Genomic DNA, 25,758 nt, shown 5'->3' on the forward strand with positions numbered 1-25,758 from the left:
ATAATTACGTTATGTGCAGGTCCCTATGTTTTGCTATAAGAAAAATCCTTATGTTATATCGCTATTCTTATGTAAAATTACATAATATGTTGATTTTTGCTCTCTATTAAGAAGAAAGTGATTTAGAAAATTGTAAATTGCCGATAAAACTCTTTGTATAGTAATGGTAAATAAACGTTTAATTTATTGTTAAAATTTTACAATATGTAATTTAAATAAATAAAATTATTCACATTAATTTTTTTGTTTTTTATTTCAGGTGTTTAAAACTTGCATTAAATTTTTTAATGTGTAACTGAAACATATCATTGTCTGCATTTTAGCCTAGCAAAGAAAATTTTTATTATATATACTTATATAATGTACTGAATGTATCGGAGAAGTAATTTTATTGATAAAAAAGTGAACATTTTTTTAAATGTGAATTAAAAATTATTTAATTATTATGAATAGTAAAAAGTAATTAAATATCCTATTGTATATTAAAAAATAATTTTAAATAAATTTAATAGAAGAAAACAAAAATGGTAAAATATCTGTGATGTGTTTTTTTTTTATTTTTCAAATAATTTTCAACTCAAATTAAAATTTACGTAAATATACAGAAATTGAAAATAATATACATATATTTTGCAAAGCGAAAATTAAGTTATTTTAATGCTTTTTAAAATTTGCAGAAACACTTTAGAAATTAAGTGAGTATAGTAGAATAAGAAGTGAAAATTAATAATTTAAAACAAAAATTGAATGAAATTTTAAATTTTGGACATTGTAATTTATTACGCTAGAGAAAAAAAAAACTAAAATTACGGAGTAGAATTATTTAAGAAGGAATCACAAAAATCAAATACAACGCAACAAGAAATAAACATACAAACATTTATATATAATTATAATCAAACATAAACATATATAGTAGAGGCTTTTACTCAGGTAAGGAATTTAATTAATTTTGTTTCAAGAATTTTTCAATTTTTTTTTTTTAATTTAACCATTTTTAAATTAAATTAAATTCTAATTCTAATAATAAATTTCAACCAAAATTATTAGAATCTAGCTTGGTTAGAATTAAATTTGCAAATTTTTGAATTAATATTGCATATTTCTTGGCACGCTCATATGTTTTAACATTGCATTTGAAGGCTATGTTGAGTTTTTGGTGGAAACGCTTCTCACTGGCAGGGCCAGAGTAAATTTATGTACATTTTTTTTATTTGAGCCAAAATTTGGATGTCTTAATTACTAAAATTTAATAATTTATTAGATGTTAATTAGTTTTTTGCAGGATAAGAAACCTGTAATGAGTGCTTTCGACATTATCAGCATTTTATGTGCGTGCCAATTATGGCAATCAATAAAATTTTAAATGACTTTATACAATTTATCGATAGAAATACGAAAACAAGTATATCTTTTAGTAGAAAAGCTATGCTTGTAACAATAATGGAACTTTCTTTCGGCAGAAATAAAACTTTCATTATAGTAAAATGTTTCGCAGCTTAAAACATATTTTAATTTAAATAGTTAAAATTAAATCTCCAAAGCACAAATGTTTGAGAAAATCTGTTTCTTTGAATTTGATTGTATGTATGAATGTAGGTTAATTAACGAAAGTTCTTAAACTTTTGTTTGATGTAAATAAAATTCGATAAAAGTTTGATTTTTAAGTAAACGTTTGTAGATTTTGTTTAACTGAAAAAAAAACTCAAGCTTAAATGTACTTCACTTTCCTAGTTGTGATAACAAAATTTTTTAACCTAAATGGAAGGTAATATGTTACAAGGGTAGAAATCACAATAAAAATTGGTAGGAGAAAATGTGTTTTTGTTGTTATAGTTCGTAGGCGTATTTGAATTTTGAGATAAAACTTTCAATTAAGTAATGCACATGTTATGTGGGTGAAGAAACTTCAAATTTTTAAAGGAAAACAACAAAACTTTCTAATCTGAATATACAATGACTGAAATTTTCTTTGTATCCATTTTATTCCTATCAAGTTGAAAAGTTTTTGGAGAAAATATTTTATCTTTTAATTAAATTAAATTACCTTTATTTTATATAATTTTTACAATGTTTTATTTCAATCTTCTTTCAAAATCATAAGGAGACAAAAAAAGAAAAAAAAATATATTTCGAAAAATCTCGAAAGACGAAGAAGAACGGCGCTACCTGCTTTTTTCCTCCGACAGTGGGGAGCATGACTCCTACCCTAAAAAATCACCTAAACTCTGAACGGATAAAGCTGGTCCCACAGAATAACTATTATCTCTGCGCTAACTTGGTTTTTCCGTACATGAATTAAATACCTAAATAAGGAAATTGGTTTTTTGTGTTAAATCGAAAGGTATTGTTCGTTTAGGTCTGTCTGCCATAAGGCCTTTTTCCTAGCAGTCGAGCTGCTTCTATGTTTACAAGCTATGTTTTGTGGCATAACTCTTAATTTCATCTACAACCAAAGGAATTCCTAAGTCCCTGTGGATGTCACTGTTACGCATACCCCACGGCGCATTTACCATGCCGCACAGAACCTTATTCTGGAAGGTTTGAATTTTGTTAATGTAAGTCTTCTTGGCACAACCCCACAGTTGAATGCCATATAGTCATATTGGTTTAATGATTTGGTTATAAATCAATACTTTATTTTCAATTGTCGCTCCATTTAAGTTAATTTGTGGTGGATTCACTATTTTTGGATTGGTGAAATTTATGTGAACTGATTTTGCTTCATTCAACTTCATTTTCCAATCTTTCGTCTACTGACTTATTTTGTTACTTGCCCCCTGTAATTTTATTTGTCGATTCGTCAATGTTCGAGTCTACTGCCAATTTTGCAGTATCGTCAGCAAAAGTGGCTACCGTATAAATTACTATTTATGGTAGATCACTCGTGTAAAGAAAGTACAACGTTGGGCCCAATATACTGCCTTGAGGCACACCTTTTCTTATTTCTTTTAGCGTGGAGTATTCAGCGTCTTGTTTAATTCCAAATAATCTATCAGCTAAGTAAGATTTCAAAATTGCTACAAATGGTGATGGTATCATTTGTCCTAACCTAAATATAAGGCCTTTGTGCCATACCTTGTCGAATGCCTGTGCTGCATCTAGAAATATAGAAGAGAAGATTTCTTTATTTTCTAAGATTTTTTCTATAATATTCGTTATTCTTGGACGTGGTCTATTATAGAATGGTTTCTTCTAAATCCACTCTGATGGTTTGGTATGGGGCCCCTATTTTCTATTACTGGTTTCAATATTTTTGAAGCCAATAATTATTGCTATAGACAGTGAAATGGGCTTGTAAGATTTTATTTCACTCAAGGATTTCCCGGGTTTGAACACCATACTTCTGCCACTTTCCAAGCACAAGGAACATACTCAAAATCTATAGCGTCATTCATGATTTTCATTAAATGCTTCAATGCCTTGTCTGGTAGCTCTCTCAGTACTTCCGCTGCTTGCTTCATTTGCGATAGATTCTACTAAACTCACATCTGATGTTATTCCGTTTGTTGTGAATATGCTTTCTAAGTTATCAGCAAATAATTCGACTTTCTCTATATTGCTTTTCGCCCAACTGCCATTTCCTTTTATCAATGGCGGAGCGTCTTCCATAAGAAATAATTTGTTTCCTTCATAGCTGACAAGTTCTTTATATAATTTAAAAAAAACTAAATGAAAATAAATCGCTACGAATTTGTGGACTTTATTGAAGTAGTAATTTTAAATCTATTAAAATTGAATTTGAATAATTGTATTTCAAAAATATCTCATGAAACTTTATAAACTGTAAGGAATAAGTAAGGGCGTCTTCCTAATTAAAGATTACACATCAACTCGAATTTTTTGAATTTTGGTGAAATTTACAAAAAGCAGAGTTAATTTTTGTTGTGTTTATTAAAAAGTAAAAGAAAAGTCAAATCCAACTCAATTTGTTAATTTATGTAGAATAACTATAGAGCAGAGCATATTCTGTAAAACAAAATGATATCGTCTAGAATAAAATGAGAGGTTTAAAAGAGGAAAAACGTTCATGAAAATTACAAATAGTGTTTAAGTCAAACAAGGGAATAGGTTCCTTATGCAAAAATTTAAAATTTTTTACAAATATGAAATTATTTTTTGTTTGTGGATTCATAATGGCATTGTGTTTCGAAAGCATTTGCAGGAATTGCAAGGTGCAAGGAATAGGGAGATTCTGAAACATGTGAACGGTGGAAAACTTTGAATCTTTTCGATTTGGTATGTAATGTAGCTACGGACTAAACACTAGTCCATGCGGAGTTATTGCGACATCACCTCAGTTGACTCTGTTTAATAATTTAACAAATATTCTTGAGCTGAATTTAGTCAAATAAGTGATTCTAAAGAAGAAGAGAAGAATTTTGGAGTAGAACAAAAATCATCTAATTCAAATTTACTCAAGCATGTCTTTTGTTATTTCCCATTGTTGAATTTTATTACACTGTTGATTTAAAAATCAGTATAATAAAAAATACCCAATATTCTCATAATTTTGGCAAGTAAATTATTTTATTAAAAATCTGGGGAAAAGTTTTAATTGTTTTAGAAGGATACGAGTATTAATATGTATAAGGTTTTCCTCTTATAAATTTAGTGATCTAGAAATTTTAAAAACTTGTTTTTATGAACAAATTAAATCAATAAATAATTCTGAATTTTTTTCCAAATTAAATTACTTCTTCTTTTCATTCTTCTTACGTCTTTCTTAATGTTCAAAATAATTTATTATTGTAATTTAATGTTTGAAGGGCATTTGGGTCAGAATAAATTTAAGCAAATAAAATTAAATAAAATATGGGATCCGATAATTTCTGAGGAGTTTTCAAGTTCAAAGTCATTTCTAATCAAAAATATATTTTAAGAAAAATTTTACTCAGCGTAGGAGTTTAATAATTAAAAACATATGAAATTTCAACATTATTATGTATGAGAAATGAATATTAAATATGTCACTGTGAATTTTTAGAAATACAATTTTTACTCAGTCTCTAAACCCTTGTGCTTTGTGGTACCTATATTGAACTCAGTATAGGCGATTTTTTTGTTCTTACCCCAGATGTAATGTATAAACTGTTCTTACAGATGTAATGTATAAACTTTCTGATCTTTCTTAGCTTTGTCTCGCGACAAGGATCTGACCCAGAGACCATGCTGTGATGGTCCCCGCCAAGATCTTTTAGTTTCCAAGTAAAATTCGAGCCATTACGCTTCGAGCATGCACATTAATCAGTAGCATTGGGCCAATATCAGTAATATTGGGCCTACAAGGGATTTCCTCTGCATGGACCTCACAATCAACCCTTGACGGCCTTGAGAGGTATTGTTAAAGCCTGAAGGCTACCAAAACAATCTCTTTCTTATTTAAGAAATTTTCAATTTTTCCTTCGCCTGACTGGCTTACTGCTGCATGTGTAAAGAATTAGATATAATCAAAGTTGACGTCACGGCCAACATCTGACTTAATGAGTGTACATCGTCATCACAGCCACCGTTTTCAGGATGAAATATGATAGACTTTTTGGTCTCATTAAGTTTGTCATTTATCTTCTTTCAGCACCCTTACCTAAGTTCAAGTCTTCGGGACATGGCCTAGGACTACACTAATTTTGAAAGGGTTGGTTAATATGGAGGAAATCAAATAATCGCCCTGCTGCATTCAAGATTATGAAAGATGCCATCATGTCGCAAAATCCTTTTCACCAGTAACCAATCCGATACAGTTGATCTTCTTCTAGCTTTAGAAAGATAAGGTGGTCCGGTCCTACTTATTACATTTGCTATATTTAAATTCCTACTAATAATGAAATTTGAAAGTGACTCCACATCTATAAATAAGTATTATTTTTGATAAGTATTGATAGAATGTGTTAACTTATGTTAGAATTTTTTAGAAAAAATTAGTATTCTTTAGTCAATTGTAGTTTTTTTTATCGAATGCTTGAGGAATCGTAGTTAATGAGAATGGGCAGTCGGACTTTTTATAGAAGCACTAATTCTTTCAACATAGCGCTAATTTTTTTTTATATAAAATGTGTCTATACCGTTTCTGTTATAAAATAAATTGTTTGTATTAAATCTAAAGAAAGAAATAAATTTACAACAAATATTTTAATTAAATTTTGTGTTTCAAAGAAATTAAATTATCCTTTTTCTTATTTTTTTCATTTTACGTCTCAATTTTTATATTCTCCAAGGATTCTGTCCTAAATTTATACTGTGGTGTTATATGTAACGTATATATGAATCTTAATACTTATATTGCTATTTATTTTTATGGTAGAACAATAAGGTTGCAGAGTAAAAGGTCCTTATTTATAAGTAATTAATGATTAAATTTTTACATGACATGTGAACAAAGTTTAAAATCAGAAAAAAAATTTTTTAAATTATGTGTTTAATTTTTTTAACGTTCGTTTTCAAAAATTTTAATTGGCACAATTCCAAAAAATAAGTTGTATAAATTATGCAAAAAAAATTGTAGAAGATCAAAGATTTCCCTTAGAGACAATAAGTTGCAAAATTTCAAGATTTTTCTTAGACAATATAAATTGTAAAAGTCTAAAGATTTCGCTATGAATTCCAGACAATGGTTTGGCTTAGATGAAGATAATTTGCAAGTTGATTTGTGACATCTCGGAAGTGGTTTTGTGAAATCTTGGATTCTAAGTCGTCCAAACATTTCAAGGCAGGAAAATTAAAAAATTCACCGCTCACCGCTATATCAAGTGAGCTTCACCAACTAAGCTGTAAAGGCATGACGAAATTACCGGCCCTTTATAAAGATAAAGGACGCATATTCAACGTTTATAACTGCATTATTTATTGTTCATATAAATCAGGATTCATCGTTGAACGTTGGAACGAGAGGGCGTCGTAGTAATAGTTGAGTTAACGAAAACTTATATTGAGGTCAATGTTGTTATGAAAATTTTCTCTAAAATTGATTTTTGTCTTCAAATCGTATTTGAAGCGCTGACTATCTTTGCTAAACCATTTGTGAGCAAATATCAGGGAATAAAGAACATTATTTTATAGGAAATCTGTAACATATAAAATTATAAGTACCGTTTTCCAATAATATATGAAGAAGTTTTGGAAAAATTTTTAAGTCTATGCAATTATCAGTACGAAAAGTGTTTTACATAAACTTTTTACAGTGTGATGCACAAAGTATTTACATTTAAAAAGAATTTTGTCAGTTAACTTTTGGGACTTACTAAAAAAAATGCACTTGAAGAATTTGACAAAGTACGCGCACAATAAAAGAAAATATTGCTATTTATCAAAATTATAAAAGGGTTCAAGTATTTTTGTTATCCAGATCGGCACAGATCCGATTAAAATTTTTGATATTGTTTATTTTGAAAATAGGAACAAAGTATGTAAATATCAGTGTATTCATTGCCAAAATTCATAGGAAATACGATATTTACGACGCCATAACAACTCGGATTGGGATTTTAATATATTGAGTAATATCGCAACTTACAATATTGGAACGTTGTTAGTTTCGACCCAATATATGGTTACTTCAGCCAACCACCTAAAATGTTTCCTATTTTTCTACCACTGAACTGCACTAGATTTCTTCTTAATGTTCTTAGTAAGTAAATACAATAATTTTTTTGCTGAAATATTACTAAAATAAATATTTTTATTATTATTTTATAAATTTAATATCTTTACTGACTTTTTAGGATGCTAAGCTCATATATTTCTTACTTTTTTACTTCATCTCATACTGAACAACAATTTTAAATTTTAGTCAGTAAAATTTGATTATCCTGTAAATTAGACATTTCATTTTATTTTTATTATTCTACATTTCTATTTTTATTAAACAATCTACTTTTATACCCTGTGATTATATTTTATTCAAAGCCTAAGGGTTTTAAATTATTGATAAGATTTTACTGTTTGTTTTTATGTACCTACATGTTTACTAACATAAATTCATTTTTATATAGGCTATTTATGGGTAAAAATTATATGTGCTACTTAACGGGTTGTACGCAAATGCAATATAAATTAAAATATTTATTTTGTTACATGTACATCGTGAATTGGTTCTTTAAAAATCTTTAATATGAATGTAATAAGGATTTATAAAACGCGTCCATTACTATATGTATATATAACCAATGCAAACCTAAATAAAAATAAAGTTAGGTCGAACTTATGCTTTGTAATGTAGTACTTCTCTCTTCATTAAGTAAAAATACTGCTTTGAAAAAACAATCTAGCTATATACTATATTATTAAAATTATTTTTATTCATATACGAAAATATTTCAAAGGTTGCATACTTTTAGGGTGAGTTAAAAAAAAATTGAAGAAGGTGTTAACACAATGCTTGAGCCCAAGGGTTAATTGCGTAAGTTAAGAAAAATATTTATATTTTTCACTGTTATATTATTTGTCGTTAGCTTTCTGCATTTATAAAAATTTGGAAATGTTTGCAGTTTCGGAAATATAAGGTGCCAAAATTAAACGATATTAAAACTTTGGAAAGAATGATTTTAGATAACTGAAATTTTGAAAACCATTTTTTTTGTAAATAAATTTTGAAGACCATTTTGTATTTTTAGAAAAAGCTCGTCACTATTTTTCGGTTTTTAAAAAAATTTAAAAAATGTTTATGGTTTCGCTAAAAAAAATAGTTAAAAAATAAAATTTTTAGAGATTTGTGGGCTATAACTAGAAGAGTGGGGGGGGGGGGGGGCGAATATTTCATATTTAAGTATTTCTAGGAAAGAAATAACTACGTATGAAATTTCGCCGTCCTATCTTCAAGGTTTTAAAAGTTTTGTTAACATATTTAGGGACGGACGACGGATAGAGGAAAAATAATAAGCAATTTTTTTAAAAGTTTTTTGGAAAAATGTTGAAAATAATATTGATTCTATGAATATAACTGAACATATTTTGGTTAAATTAGGGAAATGTATTAATATGGAAATCTCTATGAAAACGTATATGTATATAAATTCAGAGATTTAGAGGTTTTTAAGTTACCATATTCAATAAATTTTCTTAATAAAGTAAGATTATATTAAAAATTGTCACGAGGGAAATTATTTCCAAAAAAATCATATTATTAAAATTTTTATCAGAATTGCAATATTTGTGTTTGTATAACAGATTATGCGTGTGAGCACTTTATTCTTTTTTCTTAAAATTTTTATTAATGAAAAATTTAATGTATGTGAATATTTTTTTTACCTCGTACTTATATATTTTGAAAGTCTTGTTTAACGAATTATACAGAGAGCGTAGACAACTCAGTTCTTTTGAAAGTTTCATCATACAAATTTAATTTGTTGTCGATTAAAAAAAATAAAGCTTTTTTGTTCTACAAATATTAAAAGCTACTGAATATTTTCTTTTTTCGTGTGATACGAACTTTTAAGGAGTTCGAAATTCTCCTTATTTTTTTCCTTTTTTTTTGCTTTCTCTTATTAATAAAATCATACTACAATTTCAGAGTAGATTAACAATACATTTCAATTTAATCATATCATTACTATCTACATATTATACTAATAATATAAATTGTATGTATATACGTTAATCTAAAAAGTAGAAATTATTCGAATGTCAAACAGTTTTTGATTAATTCTTGACCCGAAATAAATATTTCCTTAACATTATACTAGTGTTCGTTTTCTTACTTCAGTCACTAAATAACGAACATAAATGTTTTCGTTGAATTTGTTCAACTTGAGTTTCGAATAAAATTTTTTCACAGTTTCACAAGAGAGAACCTTCTTGCTGAAATTTAACACTTTTTATTGAGAGTTTTATTATGTAATTATTTAAACTAAACATTTCTACTGCTCCAGCTCTAAATCTAAATTTCATGCGATTAAAACCTGTTTTTTTTTAAATGAAATTTTAAACAGATATTATTATTTTAGAACTGTTTGTATATGTGTATATGTTATAGTTCTGCTTCTGTTTAGTATTTCAGTTTTTCTTTATTTATTTTTCATATGATCCAGCCGGGTCTCAATCCTTATCAAAAATGTCAATATTCTGATTTTTTTTTTTTGTGTATACTGTAAACTTGCACTTTTGTATAGACTAAAATTTTCAATACACATATATATACATGCTTCTCGTTAATGTATAAGTTTAGCTGTACACTCTATGTTTTAGTTCTTTATTTTATTTGTTTTTGTTTTGTATGTTTGGTTTACCTCTTAATGATTACGTCAAAAAATTTTCAAACTTTATCAGTTTGAGGGACGAACCATGTATACATTTAATATACTATTATACATAATTATAAATTTATTTAAGAATCGATTTTTCATATAAAAGTAAACAAAATTTAGTGGATTTTAATTACCTTTCATTTTGTTGTTATTAAAGTAAATTAATTATTTAACATAGATAAATGGAAAGAGTAAGATAAAAAGTTATGTTGTTAATTTTATATGTAAATAATTAAAGTTTTTTCAAAGTAATTTGAAAGTGATAGATATAGATGATTAGGATTAAGTCACATACATTCATAAAATCTATATATATACAGTATGCATACGCAAGTTGATGAAAGACGTTTTTACTGACCGTATTGCATACAATGAGCGAAGTTATGTGATGGTACCAAACTTCCGATTTCTCTATTTTAAGGAAGCGTAAAAAAACTAGTTTTAGAAATATATTTGCCAGCCTGTTACATAAACCTAAGCCCCTCTGTCAGTCTGTGCAGATTTGTATTTCATTCGGTTTTTCCGTTCTCAAAGCCGGGTTTCTGAATAATTTTGAAACGCCTTCATATAACATATTATATAAATGACATTTAGCATGTGATCAGGGATTTTACGACGTTGCAATAATAATATTCAGATACAAATGCCAAAAAAATATGTTTGGGATAAAACAAAACTCTATAAAAAAAATTCATGTAAATAATCATATTAAGGTAATTTGATATTTGATGTGTACAATACAATACACGCACAATATTATGTAAGTATATATAATATCTAAAGTATTAGAACTCATATAAACTTATTTTGAATACAATAAATTACTATGATACCTGTAGTATCGAAAGAAACTTATTATTTTTTTGCAATTTATAATTACATTTCTCAGACTAAAGTTCAGACTTTCAGCAATTTGGCAAAATTCTATAAAATTTTATTACTTTTTGTTTTGACGTTGATTAATTGGGTAAATTCTACTTATATTTGTATGTTTGTACATAATATACATCAACACAATCTCAAATATACTAAATTCACATTGATATTATGAATTTAAAAAAAAGTTGGTGTATATTGTGATAGACTTGGATACACATACAAGTATACCACTTATAAAAAAAAATGTGAAACCTTCCCTTTCATAAAGAAGGTTAATATTTTTTTGTGCGTTGTGGTTCTTCATTTTTTTATACAATGTTTTATAGTACTATAGTAAATATTTTTCATTTTAAAAGAAATATTTTGCTGCCCCAACGGGTTTTCATAATATTTGTTTTTAAGAAGATATGTTTTTTTTATACTTACATTTGAAAAATATTAGCTCAGTCTAGACGTTATAATTATAAAGGTTACTCGTAATACTGAAGATGTTAAAGATAAAAATGTATTACAAAAATTTCAATGATTTCTGATACTTTTTTAAAATTAAATATCAAACGTATTTCCAGACGTGGTGTGAATTTTTTGAAAATAATAAAGATTTGCAAACAATTCGTAATAAATTGAAAGTTATAAATAATGAGAAATTATTGTATTTTGTATATAATTTGTGTAATAACAGAACTGTGTTTCTTTTTAAAAAATAAAATGATATTATTGTCAACTATTAGCAAATTTATTGGAATTCTTAATATGCTGTTATAACTGTAAGTAATTTCAACACATAACTGTAGTGTATAGTTTTAGTATAATTGGCAAGTAAGTTTAAAACATCTGGTGTTATTCTCTCATGGAACGTGTGACAGTATTTTGCTAAAATTAGCAGTATATTACGGAGAAAGTTTTGGAGTATTTAATAATTTCAAATGTATTTTTATATAGGACATACGAGTATCATACCGTACTAAAATATTTTGGTTACAAATGCACAATATAAAAACGACAATTCAATTGGAGTACCCTATTTTTTCCGCTAACTTCTAAACCATAACAGGAAATCACTTTACAGAAATTACAGATGTTCTTAATAATTAAAGAAAGTCAGATGTTCCTAACGGGTTTATTAAAGTTTGGAATTTTGAAATCATCGGAACTAATTTATAATCGTATATGTACATCTACTGCATACAGAAATGAAGTTTTCCCCAAAATTTGAAGCTACTCATGGAAGTCTCTGCAATTGCATACAACTGTACATTATGAATTTGAACCCGCTTTATATGTCATTTATAAGGTTAATTCTATGGAGGAAAAAATCAGGTCAATGTTAATAAACTAACAAATTATAAATTTTGCTTGGTTTTCATCCCAAGCTTCTTTACGTTATTTTTTAACTTTTTTTTAGTTTACGTTGAACTGGTTGTAAAATAATATATATATAATAATATTCATATATGTATATAATAAGTATTTGTAATAATATTATGTAATAATATTCCGGACTCTTCCGAAAAATGGTGAATTTGTCATTGTTAATGGAACTGTTAAGCACCTCATATCCAATTTCGAAATGAAGCCGAATTTCTCATATTCAAAACAAAGAACTCGTGTTATTAAGAACAGAAATTAAAAAAAATGTCGGAGTATAGCCATAATTCAAATTTTGAAAATCCTTATGAGGATTTGTACGAGTATGAGGACAAAGAAATAAAAACGCTATGAGAAAAATTGAATTAAAGTATGATAACATCGTTTTTGGTTTTATGTATGCGGTCTGTGAAAAATGTTAAAAAGATTTTAGGAAAATTTATGGAAGAATAGTGTTAAAAATTGAAAAAAAAAAAAACTTTCCACGCCAAAGTCGTCACGGTTTTTGTTCGATGTGGGAGAATTAATCATTACTCAGTAGTAAACATAGTGTTTATATCGTAAGCACGAATACATACACTTACGGTTTTTATATAAATTTGGAAAATATATGATAATTTGTAAATTGTAGTCAATAAATTATCTTTTAGTATCAAAATAAGTCTGTAGTCAACATGAATGTATAAAATTTTGTAAACTAAAAATAGCAAAAAGCAATAACAATAAAGTGTCTCTAAAAATAGCAAGTTTTATTGACTAATTTTATTTAAAATAAATCGTAAATAACACGCTCTAATATATATAGTATGTGCCTAAATTGTATATGAAGCAAATTATTGGTCTATTGCAGGTATATAGGTTAAATACACGGCCCTTCAATACAAAATATACAGCTCGCATATACTTTTAATAAATTTATTTATTAACATTTCAATTAAGGTAAACAAAATTGAATAAAGAAATGTAAGTCAATATGGAGCTTGATATTCAAAATTAATAAATGTATGCAACATAAAATAATTCATAATCATATTGCATTAGCTTTGGAACATTGACGACGTGAGGAATAGAAAAAAAAACCTAGCATATTATGTGGGCTGGCCCAAACATCGTAACAGTTAAAGAGATCTGGCTTTTAGTAACATTGTAATTTGTACATATGTTTATTTTGTGTTTTGGATTAAATCCAATTTTCAATTTGCCAAAACAGGTGCAAAAATAATTTAAATGCATGTTCAATATTTTAGAACATAGTAAGTAAAACAGAGTATTTTTTAATAAGTTTACTGAAGTGTATTTACATTTTTAATATGTATTGGCCAATAGATGTTTTACATACATATTTATATATATTTATAGTAGAAAAGTCGTTAGCTCTTCCATTATTGTATTATATAATGTCCATCAGGATCTTGTACTAAATTTTTAAATTTAATAGGAGAATAAATCAAAGAATTTGTATTTCGCACAAAAATCCTATTAAAATAATTTCTATGTATTTTTCTTCAACTATATGTAGTTATATACTCTACCCGAAAATAAATTTGGTCCAATAATAACATTTATAATTTATGTTCTAAATTTCTCTAATCCCTATGAGCCCTTATAAGATGTTTTTGCAAATGTATACTAATTTATCTGAAATTTCACTATAAATGTGTATGTGACTAGATAAAATAGTAGGGAGAACTCAAAACATGTTATTACGCAGCAATGAAATAAATTCTTAAACCATGCCTTTTTATTGTTCAGAGCAGTGTTATCTTTGTGGGAATTAATAATCATTTTTGGTAATAACAACTTTGAATCTTTTCTTATAGGTCTAGTTCAAGCTTTCCATTTCTTTTGTTCTTATTAAAATTTTATTTAATTGGAAATCTCATTAATTAATCCCGTTTTCTTTATTTTTAATTTATTTTCAGATATATTTTTGCAATTTGTATTCTAAACCGCAAACATGATTAATGTGGCTGGTGTTGTCAGTATTGTATTATTTTATTTATTAATATTGGGTGTTGGAATATGGGCTGGAAGGAAGAAAGAAAGTGGAAATGATTCCGAAGAGGAAGTCATGTTAGCTGGTCGATCAATTGGATTATTTGTTGGTATTTTTACTATGACAGGTAAATTTTCCTATATTTTTTTCTTATAACACTTTTTTGTATCTCTCATATTACGTAATTATTAAAATTCCTTAATTTTTTTTCTACCTTTTGGCGTAAGGTGTATTGAATATATTAAAAATTTTTTTTTGTTTTAAACATAATTAAATTATTTTAGTTTTAATGAGTTTTTTTTTGTTTTTCGTTGAAAAGAATAAATATTCTGAAGTACACAACCAACCGATATCTTAAGAAAAGTTAAAAAAGAAAAGCAATAATAAAAGAGTTTTCTTTTTCTTTTTCTCTAACTTTGTAATTTCTTTAGCTACATGGGTTGGTGGAGGTTACATTAATGGTACAGCTGAAGCAATTTATACTACTGGTTTAGTATGGTGCCAAGCTCCATTTGGATATGCGCTGAGTTTGGTATTTGGTAAGAAATATAAAATTTGCTCGTACATTTTCAGCAAAAATAAAAAAAAAACAAAATTTCGCCTCTTTATATGCTATACATTTTGTGTATACGATATTATGTGTATTTGCACATATTTTACATATTTAATCAAGTACATGCCAAAAAAGTGAATTGTGTTTTATTTTAGGTGGAATATTTTTCGCGAATCCTATGAGAAAACAAGGTTACATCACAATGTTAGATCCGTTGCAGGATACATTTGGTGAAAGAATGGGTGGTTTATTATTTCTTCCGGCCCTTTGTGGTGAAGTTTTTTGGGCTGCTGGTATATTAGCTGCTTTAGGTAATTCTTATATATTGTGTAAAATGTAATAATAAATTTAAATTTTTTTAAATGAAGAGAAAAATTGAATGTTTTTTATTCAAGGATTTTACACTTTAATACATATGTATTTAGACTCTTGCACTTTATAATTTTGTAACGAATCAAAAAATTTCTAAAGAATTAAAAATAGATTTTACTTGTAAATGTAAAATTTTTGTTTGTTTGTGGAACGAGAAATGTTGTATTAACATTTTCACTATTGAATTATAATTAAATGTAAAGAAAATGGTTTTCTGTTTATCTGTTGTCATGTTTATTAACCTAGTTTTGGTACATTAAAAAGTATTATCTTGGTTAGCTTGGTGGAGAAAGTTGTTTTAAAATTAATTAATTGATTTAACAACGCTTGAGACACTCCGTTTTGAGCTAATGCACTGAGTCTTGTCTTAACAACATATTTGTGATTTATATATCACATTTAAAACTACCAATAAATTCAGCGCATTTTGCTGCGAAAATATTTTTTTAGGATTGTCAAACCTTTAACCTTTTTATAGAATACGTTATATATACTTTTTTTTGAAAAAAAACTTCCTCGCGGAACAGTTGAAATTTTAATTTAACTACATCTAAATTAGAGAAAATTTCACATAAATTAATCGTGATCAGATGGAGTATCCGGTTCCCCTTTTTTCTAGAAAATAAAATGGAAAAATTGCTTTATTATATTTACGTATAATTTTTTCAAATTACAGGTTAAAAATTATTCCTGAGTTTTACTTATTTTTCGTACTTTTTTATATTATTTTTTAAATATGCATAGGAGCTACGCTTTCAGTTATTATTGACATGGATCACAGGACATCAGTCATTTTATCATCTTGCATTGCTGTATTTTATACATTATTCGGTGGCTTATATTCAGTTGCATATACTGATGTTATACAACTATTTTGCATTTTTATTGGGCTGTGGATGTGCATACCATTTGCTTGGGCAAATGATCATGTAAAAAGCTTATCATCAATGGATGTTGATTGGATTGGTTCGGTAGCCCCTGAAGAATATTGGTATTACTTAGATTATGGATTACTACTTGTATTTGGTGGCATTCCATGGCAGGTAATAAATACATGTTTTTAGAATTTACATAAGCTCATATAAGTTTTTACTTTAAGAATATGAAGTACTAGTAGATTACACTAATTGTTCGGTCGTTTATTAAAAATCGATTGTACATGAGAAAATTTAATATTACAAATATGCCATTCATTTTTTTCTTTTCTAACATCAGCGCTGTTAGAAATTGATTATATATTACCTATAATTGAAGTATAATACCTATATAATTCAAATTTCGGGAACTTTTGTACAAACGTTATTAATACAAAAATATTAATTGAAATATTCTTTCGATTGAAATATTATATTTCGATATTAATTACAGTTAATATAAAAATAAGAATCTCTTGTGAAATGAAAGAACCTTGCGTAATATTAATCATCCGTAAAAATTTGAGCTTATTTTAACTTTTTATAAGATTTTGACTTTAAAATTTTAAAAATAAAATAAATTTTAAAATTTTTATAGGTATACTTTCAACGTGTATTATCAAGTAAGACTGCCGGTCGTGCACAAATCTTATCCTATGTTGCCGCTTTTGGTTGTATTTTGATGGCAATCCCACCGGTTCTCATTGGAGCTATAGCAAAAGCAACTCGTAAGTGTTTTTAAATACAAATTCTTAGTAAGCGCATTTATTGAAATTCGTTTTATTAATTCTTATTTATAGCTTGGAACGAAACTGATTATAAAGGTCCATATCCATTGACGGTTGACGAGACAAGTATGATATTACCAATGGTACTACAATATTTGACTCCTGATTTTGTATCATTCTTTGGTTTGGGTGCTGTATCAGCTGCTGTAATGTCATCTGCTGATTCGTCAGTTTTGTCAGCAGCATCAATGTTCGCACGCAATGTCTACAAGCTTATATTTAGACAGAATGCGTCTGAAATGGAAATAATCTGGGTTATGAGAGTATCAATATGTGTTGTCGGTTTCCTAGCTACAGTAATGGCACTTACAATTCCATCAATTTATGGGCTCTGGTATTATATTAATTCTTATATTTATATCTTTATAATGAATTTATGTATAATATTTTGTAATAACTTCTAAAAATTTTTATTTTTTATAGGTCTATGTGTTCCGATTTGGTTTATGTAATATTATTTCCTCAGGTAAATTTTAAATATAATATATTTTTAGTCTAAAATCATTCATTATATCAGAGCATTATTTTAAATATAAAATCTATGCATCCCAAAAATATGCAATTTTTCTTAAATTAAATTTATATGTAGAATTAAATTTGTTTTTTAAAGTGTTTTGAAAATCTAGTGAGGTTTGCTATTTTCGTTTTATAGAGTTATATCGACGAAGGATACAGACGAATGTATGAACATGCATGAAGATGTATGCATGTCCATATTTTATTGATACTCATAAAAATGTCAGTTTAAAAATTTTATGATATTAAATATTTTTTAGTAACAATTAAAGAGTTAGTTTAAAAGAATTTAGTGCGCGGAGTGTAATTCTCTAACAAATACCCGTTTTCGGTTAGTCGTATCACTTGAGGCGATGTGATATTATTGGAAGAATTTTGTTCTTCAGTATAGAATTTCGAATTTTGCAAATGATTTTACACAGGAAATTACAATATTTTTGAATAACAACCCATTACGTCAATTAATTGATTGCGACTAATAGAATATGGGTGAAAGTATTTTTCTTTTCAAAAATTATCAATTTAAATTGTCAATTGTCAGTTTTCAAATTCAAGTGCAAATCAATTAATTTCCGCTAAAATTACATTTTACTTCGAATTCATCAATGGGAACCTGAAATAAAACTTGAAAATAATTCCCAAAAATTATTAAAAAGTTTTGTAAAATTTAAACGAATTCGACATTAAAATTATTTAAACAGGTGTTTGAATTTGGATGACTTAAAAAATAAGTATAAAAGGTACTCCTATGAGGTTTAAAGTTAAATAATTGCTGTAATCGTTTTATCATTTATCTAATGAGTGTATTTTCGCTTTGTACACAATAACAAAATGTTACGCTTTGTACACAATAACAAAAATAATTTCTCGCAAATCGATTTCATCCATGATTTCTGTAACAAAACCAATCGTAGTAGTTAATTAATAAGTTTTTTTTTGTTAAATGAAATACGTTTTCACTATTATTCAAATTCCAATCCATTTCAAAACCTATACTAAATATTATAGCCTAGGAAAATACAAAGATAAAAATTAACTTGGTATAAGCAAATTAAAGCAAAAGAGTATTGTAAGAATTCGAAAATAAAGAAGTAGAAGTCCTTATTCAGTTGCTATATAGGTAAAATTGAAATAATTGGGCATTCATAGAAATTTTCGATTATAATTTGTCGAATTTTAACGAACCGATTTTTAGAAATAAATTCATGCTTTTAAACTAAATCATTCTAATTTTTCACATTTATCTTAGCTTTTAATGGTGGTACACTTCAAAAACTTTTGTAATACTTATGGAAGTTTAGCAGCTTATATTGTAGCGTTACTAATTCGATTGGGTGGTGGAGAACCAATTTTAGGATTACCAGCATTTATTAAGTTTTCTGGATATGATGAAGAGAATCAACGGCAATTATTTCCTTTCCGTACATTCGCAATGAGCATTAGTTTAATAACATTAATTTTTGTATCATGGTGGACTAAGTAAATATAAATACATAATTTATTTTTTAAAATTTTAATTTTTAATTTGGTTCTCATTTAATATTTTTCCCAAAGGATGATGTTTGAAAGTGGCCGGTTAGCGCCAAAATATGATTATTTCCGGTGTGTTGTCAATATACCTGAAGATGTTCAAAGAGTTGGAGAACCATCAGAAGTTGGTGAACAGGTTAGTCGTGTATAATACTGAATTTTGTTTTTCATGTTACAATATATTATAAAGTATGCTATTTTGAAATGGAATATTTGAAGATTTTTCTAATTTTAAAGTATTCAATGTGGAGAATCGTATATAATTGAAAATTGTGTATTTGTAACATTACATTTTTATTTGAAATTTTTAAAGTTAGCGGAAAAAGAAGGGAGTGATAAATTTACCCTTAAATGGAAACAAGTTAAAATATGAGGTTTGTGAAGATTTCATGGGTTTTTAAAGTGAAATGTTATATGTAATATGATGTAATTTCATCGTATATTTTTATATGTATAAAATATAACATACTCGTAAATATAGAATGAGAACACCTGTACTTTACGATTAACAAAAAATTTATGTATAATTTAAAGTGAATTTATTTATGTGTAAAAACTTTTTTATTGAAAACCAAAACCGAAATCTTTTTCTTCTACACACATTTTCTAATCGATTTTATGCAAATAATTTGGGACTTTTTCACAAATTTCAATTAAAGTAAAAACGACGAAACAAAAATATTTGTGTTAAACTTAGCTACATACAAACATTTTCAAAGTACACAGATAATTTGTATTGATGTACTAGTATAACACTATATTAACAAAGTTATGTATAATTCCAATTTGATAATATTTTTTTTTTTTTGTTTTAGCTTTCTGTTATGGCTGGTACTATAGGAAGAACATATGGTTCGGCAGCTGCTGCAGCAACAATGGTTGGTAAAGATGAACGTAATGGTAGAATTAATCCAGCTCTTGAACCTGATGATGATCTACCATTTGTTGAAGCAACAAAATCATCAGCAGCAAAACAACCACCAGCTAAACATTTACCGCCAATAAATAGTGGTGGCGGTGGACAAGGCATTGCTGTTCCCAGTACAGAACAAGGAAATACTGCCTTCTAATAAATTAACAATATTAATAATGCGTATATCATTGAAATAATGAATATATATATATTATATACTATTATATCATATAATTTATTAAAAATAAATAATAAGTTTTCATTGAATAAAATGAAAATAAGAATGTAATAAAGATAAATTAAAAATAAAATATAGTTTATGTTCGATGTATAAATAAGTTATGTAAGATACCTACATATATTCACATGTAATAAAATAATATTTTCACAATAATATACAAGAATAACGTAAAAGAGACACTTAAATATAGTAATGCAATGAAACTACATATTAACAAAAATAATACATATCAAATCACGATAAATATTAATTATGTATACCAATACCACAATATAATTGTAGCATTATAACAAGTAAATATAAAATATAAAACAATATAACAATTTAAAACTATAATATAGTTTTAAGTTTTAATGTGAAAATTATCTACAAAATTATGATGCAATTCCTAAGTTATATTCTAAAATATTTGAAAGTAAATGAGTTCCAAAAAATAATTTTTAATTCAAAAACTATTGTATATGAAATAGAGTCAAAATTTCTTTTATAAATACATACATACAAATTACGTGTAATAATTTTATATTTTTTTAAAAAACAAAATTATTTTTGAAGTTTTTTTTTTAGATAAATTAAAAAACTATGTATTTACACTTAAATATTTTTAACTATTTGTATTAAAAGTAAATAGTTTCGCTTCTTACAATAATTAATGTAACATATTAGATAAATTTACTTTAAAGAAGTCAGTTCTTAGCAATTTTTCATCATAACGTCTTGACAAAATATAAACGGCTTAATGTATTTGATTTTATAACTTAATTTTAAAATTTGTAACTTTTGTAATATTCGCATGTGTATCTATATCCAGCAATATGTATTAACAAATTTTATTACTATAGCTAAAATTTTATTGCCGATTATCAATAATGTCCGGCACATTTTATATTTTTTAATAGATTCTTGTACATACATACTTTAATTGTTCAAAATGTAAATTTGCGAATTTTTTTCGCATGAAAATTTTTATTTTAAATAAAAATTAAACAGTTTCGGAAATTCTATAAGATTTGCTTATTTTGCTATTAAAAATAATTTCTTCAAATTGTATCCTTAATAAATAGCATGAAAGTTACATTTTTTTGTCCAGTTAAGCGAAATGATAACAATTTTTATAATAGATTATACTATATTATTTATAAAATCAATTAACAATAAAATACGACTTTAATTTTTACAAAAAAAAATGATATTTATATTGCATTTAGCAGTCTTTTCTGTTTTAAATTAGAACAATAAAGTATACTTAAAAATTACATATAAGGTTATTGTATCAACATAATATTAAAATAATTTTTATTTTGATAATATTTTTTATATTTTGCTACAGATATTTGACATTTTTTATTAAAAACTTACGCTTTTTCTTAATTTACGAAAATTATATTAAACTATTTACAACAGAAAAAATATTTAGAATAAAAAGGCAAATACTTTCTCAATTATTTTTTAATAAATTATCAATATACAATTATATATTTATTGCTATATACAAAACAAAATTAATTTATACGTATTTAAATTAGTTATACGTATTGTATAACAAAATTAAAAAAAAATTTTTAATAATTTCAAGAATAAAATTAGAAAAATTGTTATTTTTCTTATATAGAAAATATAGAAATACAAAAATATTTTAATTTAAAAAGTAATTCAATAGAACAGATCACTACCTGGTTTGGTATAAGGCCACCGCTATTAAAAACTCTTCGAACTACTTTAAATTCAGTCAGATTCAATATAATTTGTATGTTTTTTCCTTATTTGTTTTCTATTGAATTGAAATTGCTTTTTAGTCTGACAAAAACTATTGAACAAAAGTGGGTACTTTTCGTTTTTCGCTAAATTTTTTCTGTAATTATTTTCCTACTTTATAATAACCAGGGCAGTGAACAGGTTATTAAATTTTTTATCATATTTAAATTTTTTATCATACATGTATTAGATTAGTCTTCAGTTTTGTTTTGTAAAAATTAGTTTATTGCTCAAAAACCACAAAAACAATAAATAATATGTTATAAATTGTAATTAACCAAATTTTCAAAAAGTTTTTTTTATTTATACTTGCGCAATATATTAAATTTAATTTTATTTGGGACGGCATATTGAAATAGTTAATTTTTAAATTATAAACTACTGTAAAAGAAATACATAAGAAAACTAAGAAATTCAATATTTAAAGTTTATTGTATTCCACCAACACATATTTGTATAATAAAAAAAATAATATATAAGTACAATATATGTACAATATATTTTCTAATATTACTAGCCAATATTCTAAAAACAAATAAACCAATTCAAAACTCATATCCCATCGCAATTTGATATTAAAAATACTAGTTTCTTCCCAAAAACATAAACGAAAACCAAAGAAATTTTAACGCTTTAAAAGAAGTATAGTTTGTTTCTTAAAAATTAAACTACACGTTTTTTTTTATTTCATTCAGATGGTCTTAAAATCTGCAATAAATAATTCAGTAATTTTAATGAATTTCGAAAGGGCAGTTGAAATTAAAAAATAAATAATATAAATTTATATTTTATATGAAAGTAATTAAGTAAATTATTATGCCACATACCATACGAGTAATTTCAGAAATATTTTTAAACTTCTCTGAAATGTGTTAATGAAGTTCTAAATATTATATTTCAAAAGTACCCTTAAATATGAATAAACAAATATATTCAATCAATTCCTGTACCTGTCCTTTCAGAAAAATAAAATTAATAAAACACTTATTTGAGTAAACATTATGTTTAATTTTTTTTATAGTAATAAGTTTAATTAATATATTGTCGAACTTAAACACACATATCATAAAGAAATACAATAATATTCTATGTAAATTTAAAAAAAATTAAATTAAATTTAAAAATGAAATAAGAAAAAAAACCAAAATATTATAAAATACGAATGTAGAACTGAAATTAGTGTTGTAAGAATAATGAATTTTAATATAAGTTAAGATTATAAATCACGTAATTTAATACACAACCATATACTAATTAATTGAACGTAAATAACGAAATTATTAAACTATTTCATTTATTATTTGTCATTATATCAAAATAATGATGAAATAATATTAAAAATTTAAGTAAAAAAATAAACAATCTTATATCCTAAACAAACTAAAGTCACACTGCAAAATTTGACATTTGCAAAAATTTGACTTTAAACGTTTTATAAAACACAATAAGGCTAGAATGAAAAAAAAAAATAATAACAAATTTATAAGTTATTCAAATGTTTTGCGATAATATTTGGCAGTAGCAGCAATTACGAGAATAGAAAATAAACTAATTTTGAAATTGCCGCTTGCGGTTGCAATATCATTCCACACGTTTCTATTTAATAGTCTAGAAGTTAAATTTTTTTGCAATTGTGAGTTTTTGCAGTTTGAATTAACTTTAAATATGTTAAATACAAATACGAGTACATATATCTGGAATATACAACAATTAGTATATGTATTTTTCTCTTAAGCAGATAATTGAATACCAAACAGTTTTTTTTTTTATTTCGTAGAAAATAATTACCATGCATTATACGTAGAGTATAAAGTTATTTGCACTATCGTTTGAGTGTGCCGAATTACAGATATGCACATAAAATATTATGTGTATATTTGTATAAATTCAATAAAAATAATTTTTACAAAGTTATTTATTTTATATTATTTAAATATATACATATATACATAACGTAGTATATATAAATATTAGAAATATAACAATAATAATGAAAATGTGTCCTTCCACAAATTAATTGCATTACTTTTAAATATATGAGCACTAAAATTTTGTTGATTATAAAAGAATATTTATTTAACATTTTAATTTTAATACATAAACCTATATAGTGATCCATTAAAATAATTATATCATGTAGTATAGCAAATTATATAATATCTTCCTTAAGACATAGAATCATAATTTGTAATTATTCTTCTAATTAATTTTATTAAAAGCTGTGTTCTATGTACAATGTTAAACTTTTTTCAATTTTGAGTTTTAATACAAATATTATTAAAAATTCAAAATTACCTTATGCAAAAACCAAAATTTTTTATACTTTTTGAAAAAAAAAAACTTGAGGAAGATTTGAATTATTTTGTTTCTAAATTTTACTACTGAGTGAAAGGAATGTGCAATTTTCGATCAACAACTGAAAATCAAAATAAGTTTGAACAATTTTCAAATATGTATGTATGTTTTGGTTTCGACAAATCACTTCAACATCATCAAATATTCGGAACAACTATGCCAGTTTTTATTAGAAATTTGTTCAAACTTACTTTAAATTTGCTCAATTGTTGGTCAAGCATTACAAATTTTTCTTGTCTCACAGTGTGAAAATGCAAATAAATTTTCAAATTTTTGAATTTAATTTTTATACCGTAATCTAATTTTATCAAATCATATAATAAACATTCATACATATATAGCGAATAATATTAAATATCAATTATATTATTGAAACAAAAACATATCAACAAGAAAAGACAAAATTAAATGAAAAAATGTATTAAAGAAACTCGAACATATCATTAGCTATTAAGAATTATATTTAGTAACTACAAAGGGATATTATTAGAAGTAATAATTAAAATGGCAAAATTATATATTTTTAATGTATTATACAAAATTAAGTAAATTATTATAAAGTCAACAACAAAAAACACTAAAATTATACATATCAATAACTGTTATAAAAATCAAGTATAAAAAAAAATATAATAAATAAAAAAAAATATTTAATCATATATAAATGTAAATTATTAAAAAATAAATAAAAAAAATAAAAAAAAAAATAAAATAAATAATATTTTAGACAAATTCATTGAACAAAACTGTTATGTAAATCAAATGTGTTGTTGTAAATTAAAGCAAATAAAATATAGATTCTAGATTATATATATTACATAGTAGTTGTATAACACGTAGTATTACATAAAAAATATCTTTGTTGTAAAAATTACATATAATTATAAATTATCTATATACAACTATGAAAAATATAAACAAATTCTGTAAAAAAATTATATATATTTTTTAAATTGGGTGTATATTTTGTTCTATTTTTCATTTTCGATTTCCTATAGAATTATTAAGACTGTAAAATATTTAAAAAATAAAAAAAACAAACGAAAATTACTATAGGAAAAGTATAAACGAGAAATATTTTAATTATTAAATTTTTTATACCAAAAATATTCCAAATTATAAGAGGACGGATGATTAAGTGCAGCAAAACGCTTAAATTGCAGTTCATTTTACTTGGCGTTTACATAGGCAAGTTACTCAAAAGAAAATTGCAACAGACTAATCAAATTCAGCAGAAATGCTTCAACTTACTAATTTGGCAAGAAATTGTCCAGGATATTTCAAAATATATACTTTAAGATGCCTTTTACATGCTTTTACACATTAAATCTTAAATTAAA

General features: G+C 25.4%; 1 protein-coding gene across 1 annotated transcript; it reads left to right on the forward strand.

Moving 5' to 3' along the window:
• The first annotated feature begins 737 nt into the window (after positions 1-737).
• LOC129611418 (high-affinity choline transporter 1) lies at positions 738-20,241 on the forward strand. The gene is made up of 11 exons (XM_055524562.1): positions 738-933; positions 14,408-14,608; positions 14,913-15,020; positions 15,190-15,345; positions 16,151-16,449; positions 16,919-17,048; positions 17,121-17,442; positions 17,532-17,574; positions 18,874-19,103; positions 19,179-19,290; positions 19,970-20,241. Exons 2-11 carry the CDS (start codon positions 14,443-14,445, stop codon positions 20,222-20,224), a joined length of 1,821 nt encoding a protein of 606 aa, XP_055380537.1. The 5' UTR covers positions 738-933; positions 14,408-14,442; the 3' UTR covers positions 20,225-20,241.
• Positions 20,242-25,758: the final 5,517 nt, after the last annotated feature.

The sequence above is a fragment of the Condylostylus longicornis genome, unplaced genomic scaffold (genome assembly GCF_029603195.1).
Source record: "Condylostylus longicornis isolate FDR11 unplaced genomic scaffold, ASM2960319v2 ptg000004l, whole genome shotgun sequence".
Lineage (NCBI taxonomy): Eukaryota > Metazoa > Arthropoda > Insecta > Diptera > Dolichopodidae > Condylostylus > Condylostylus longicornis.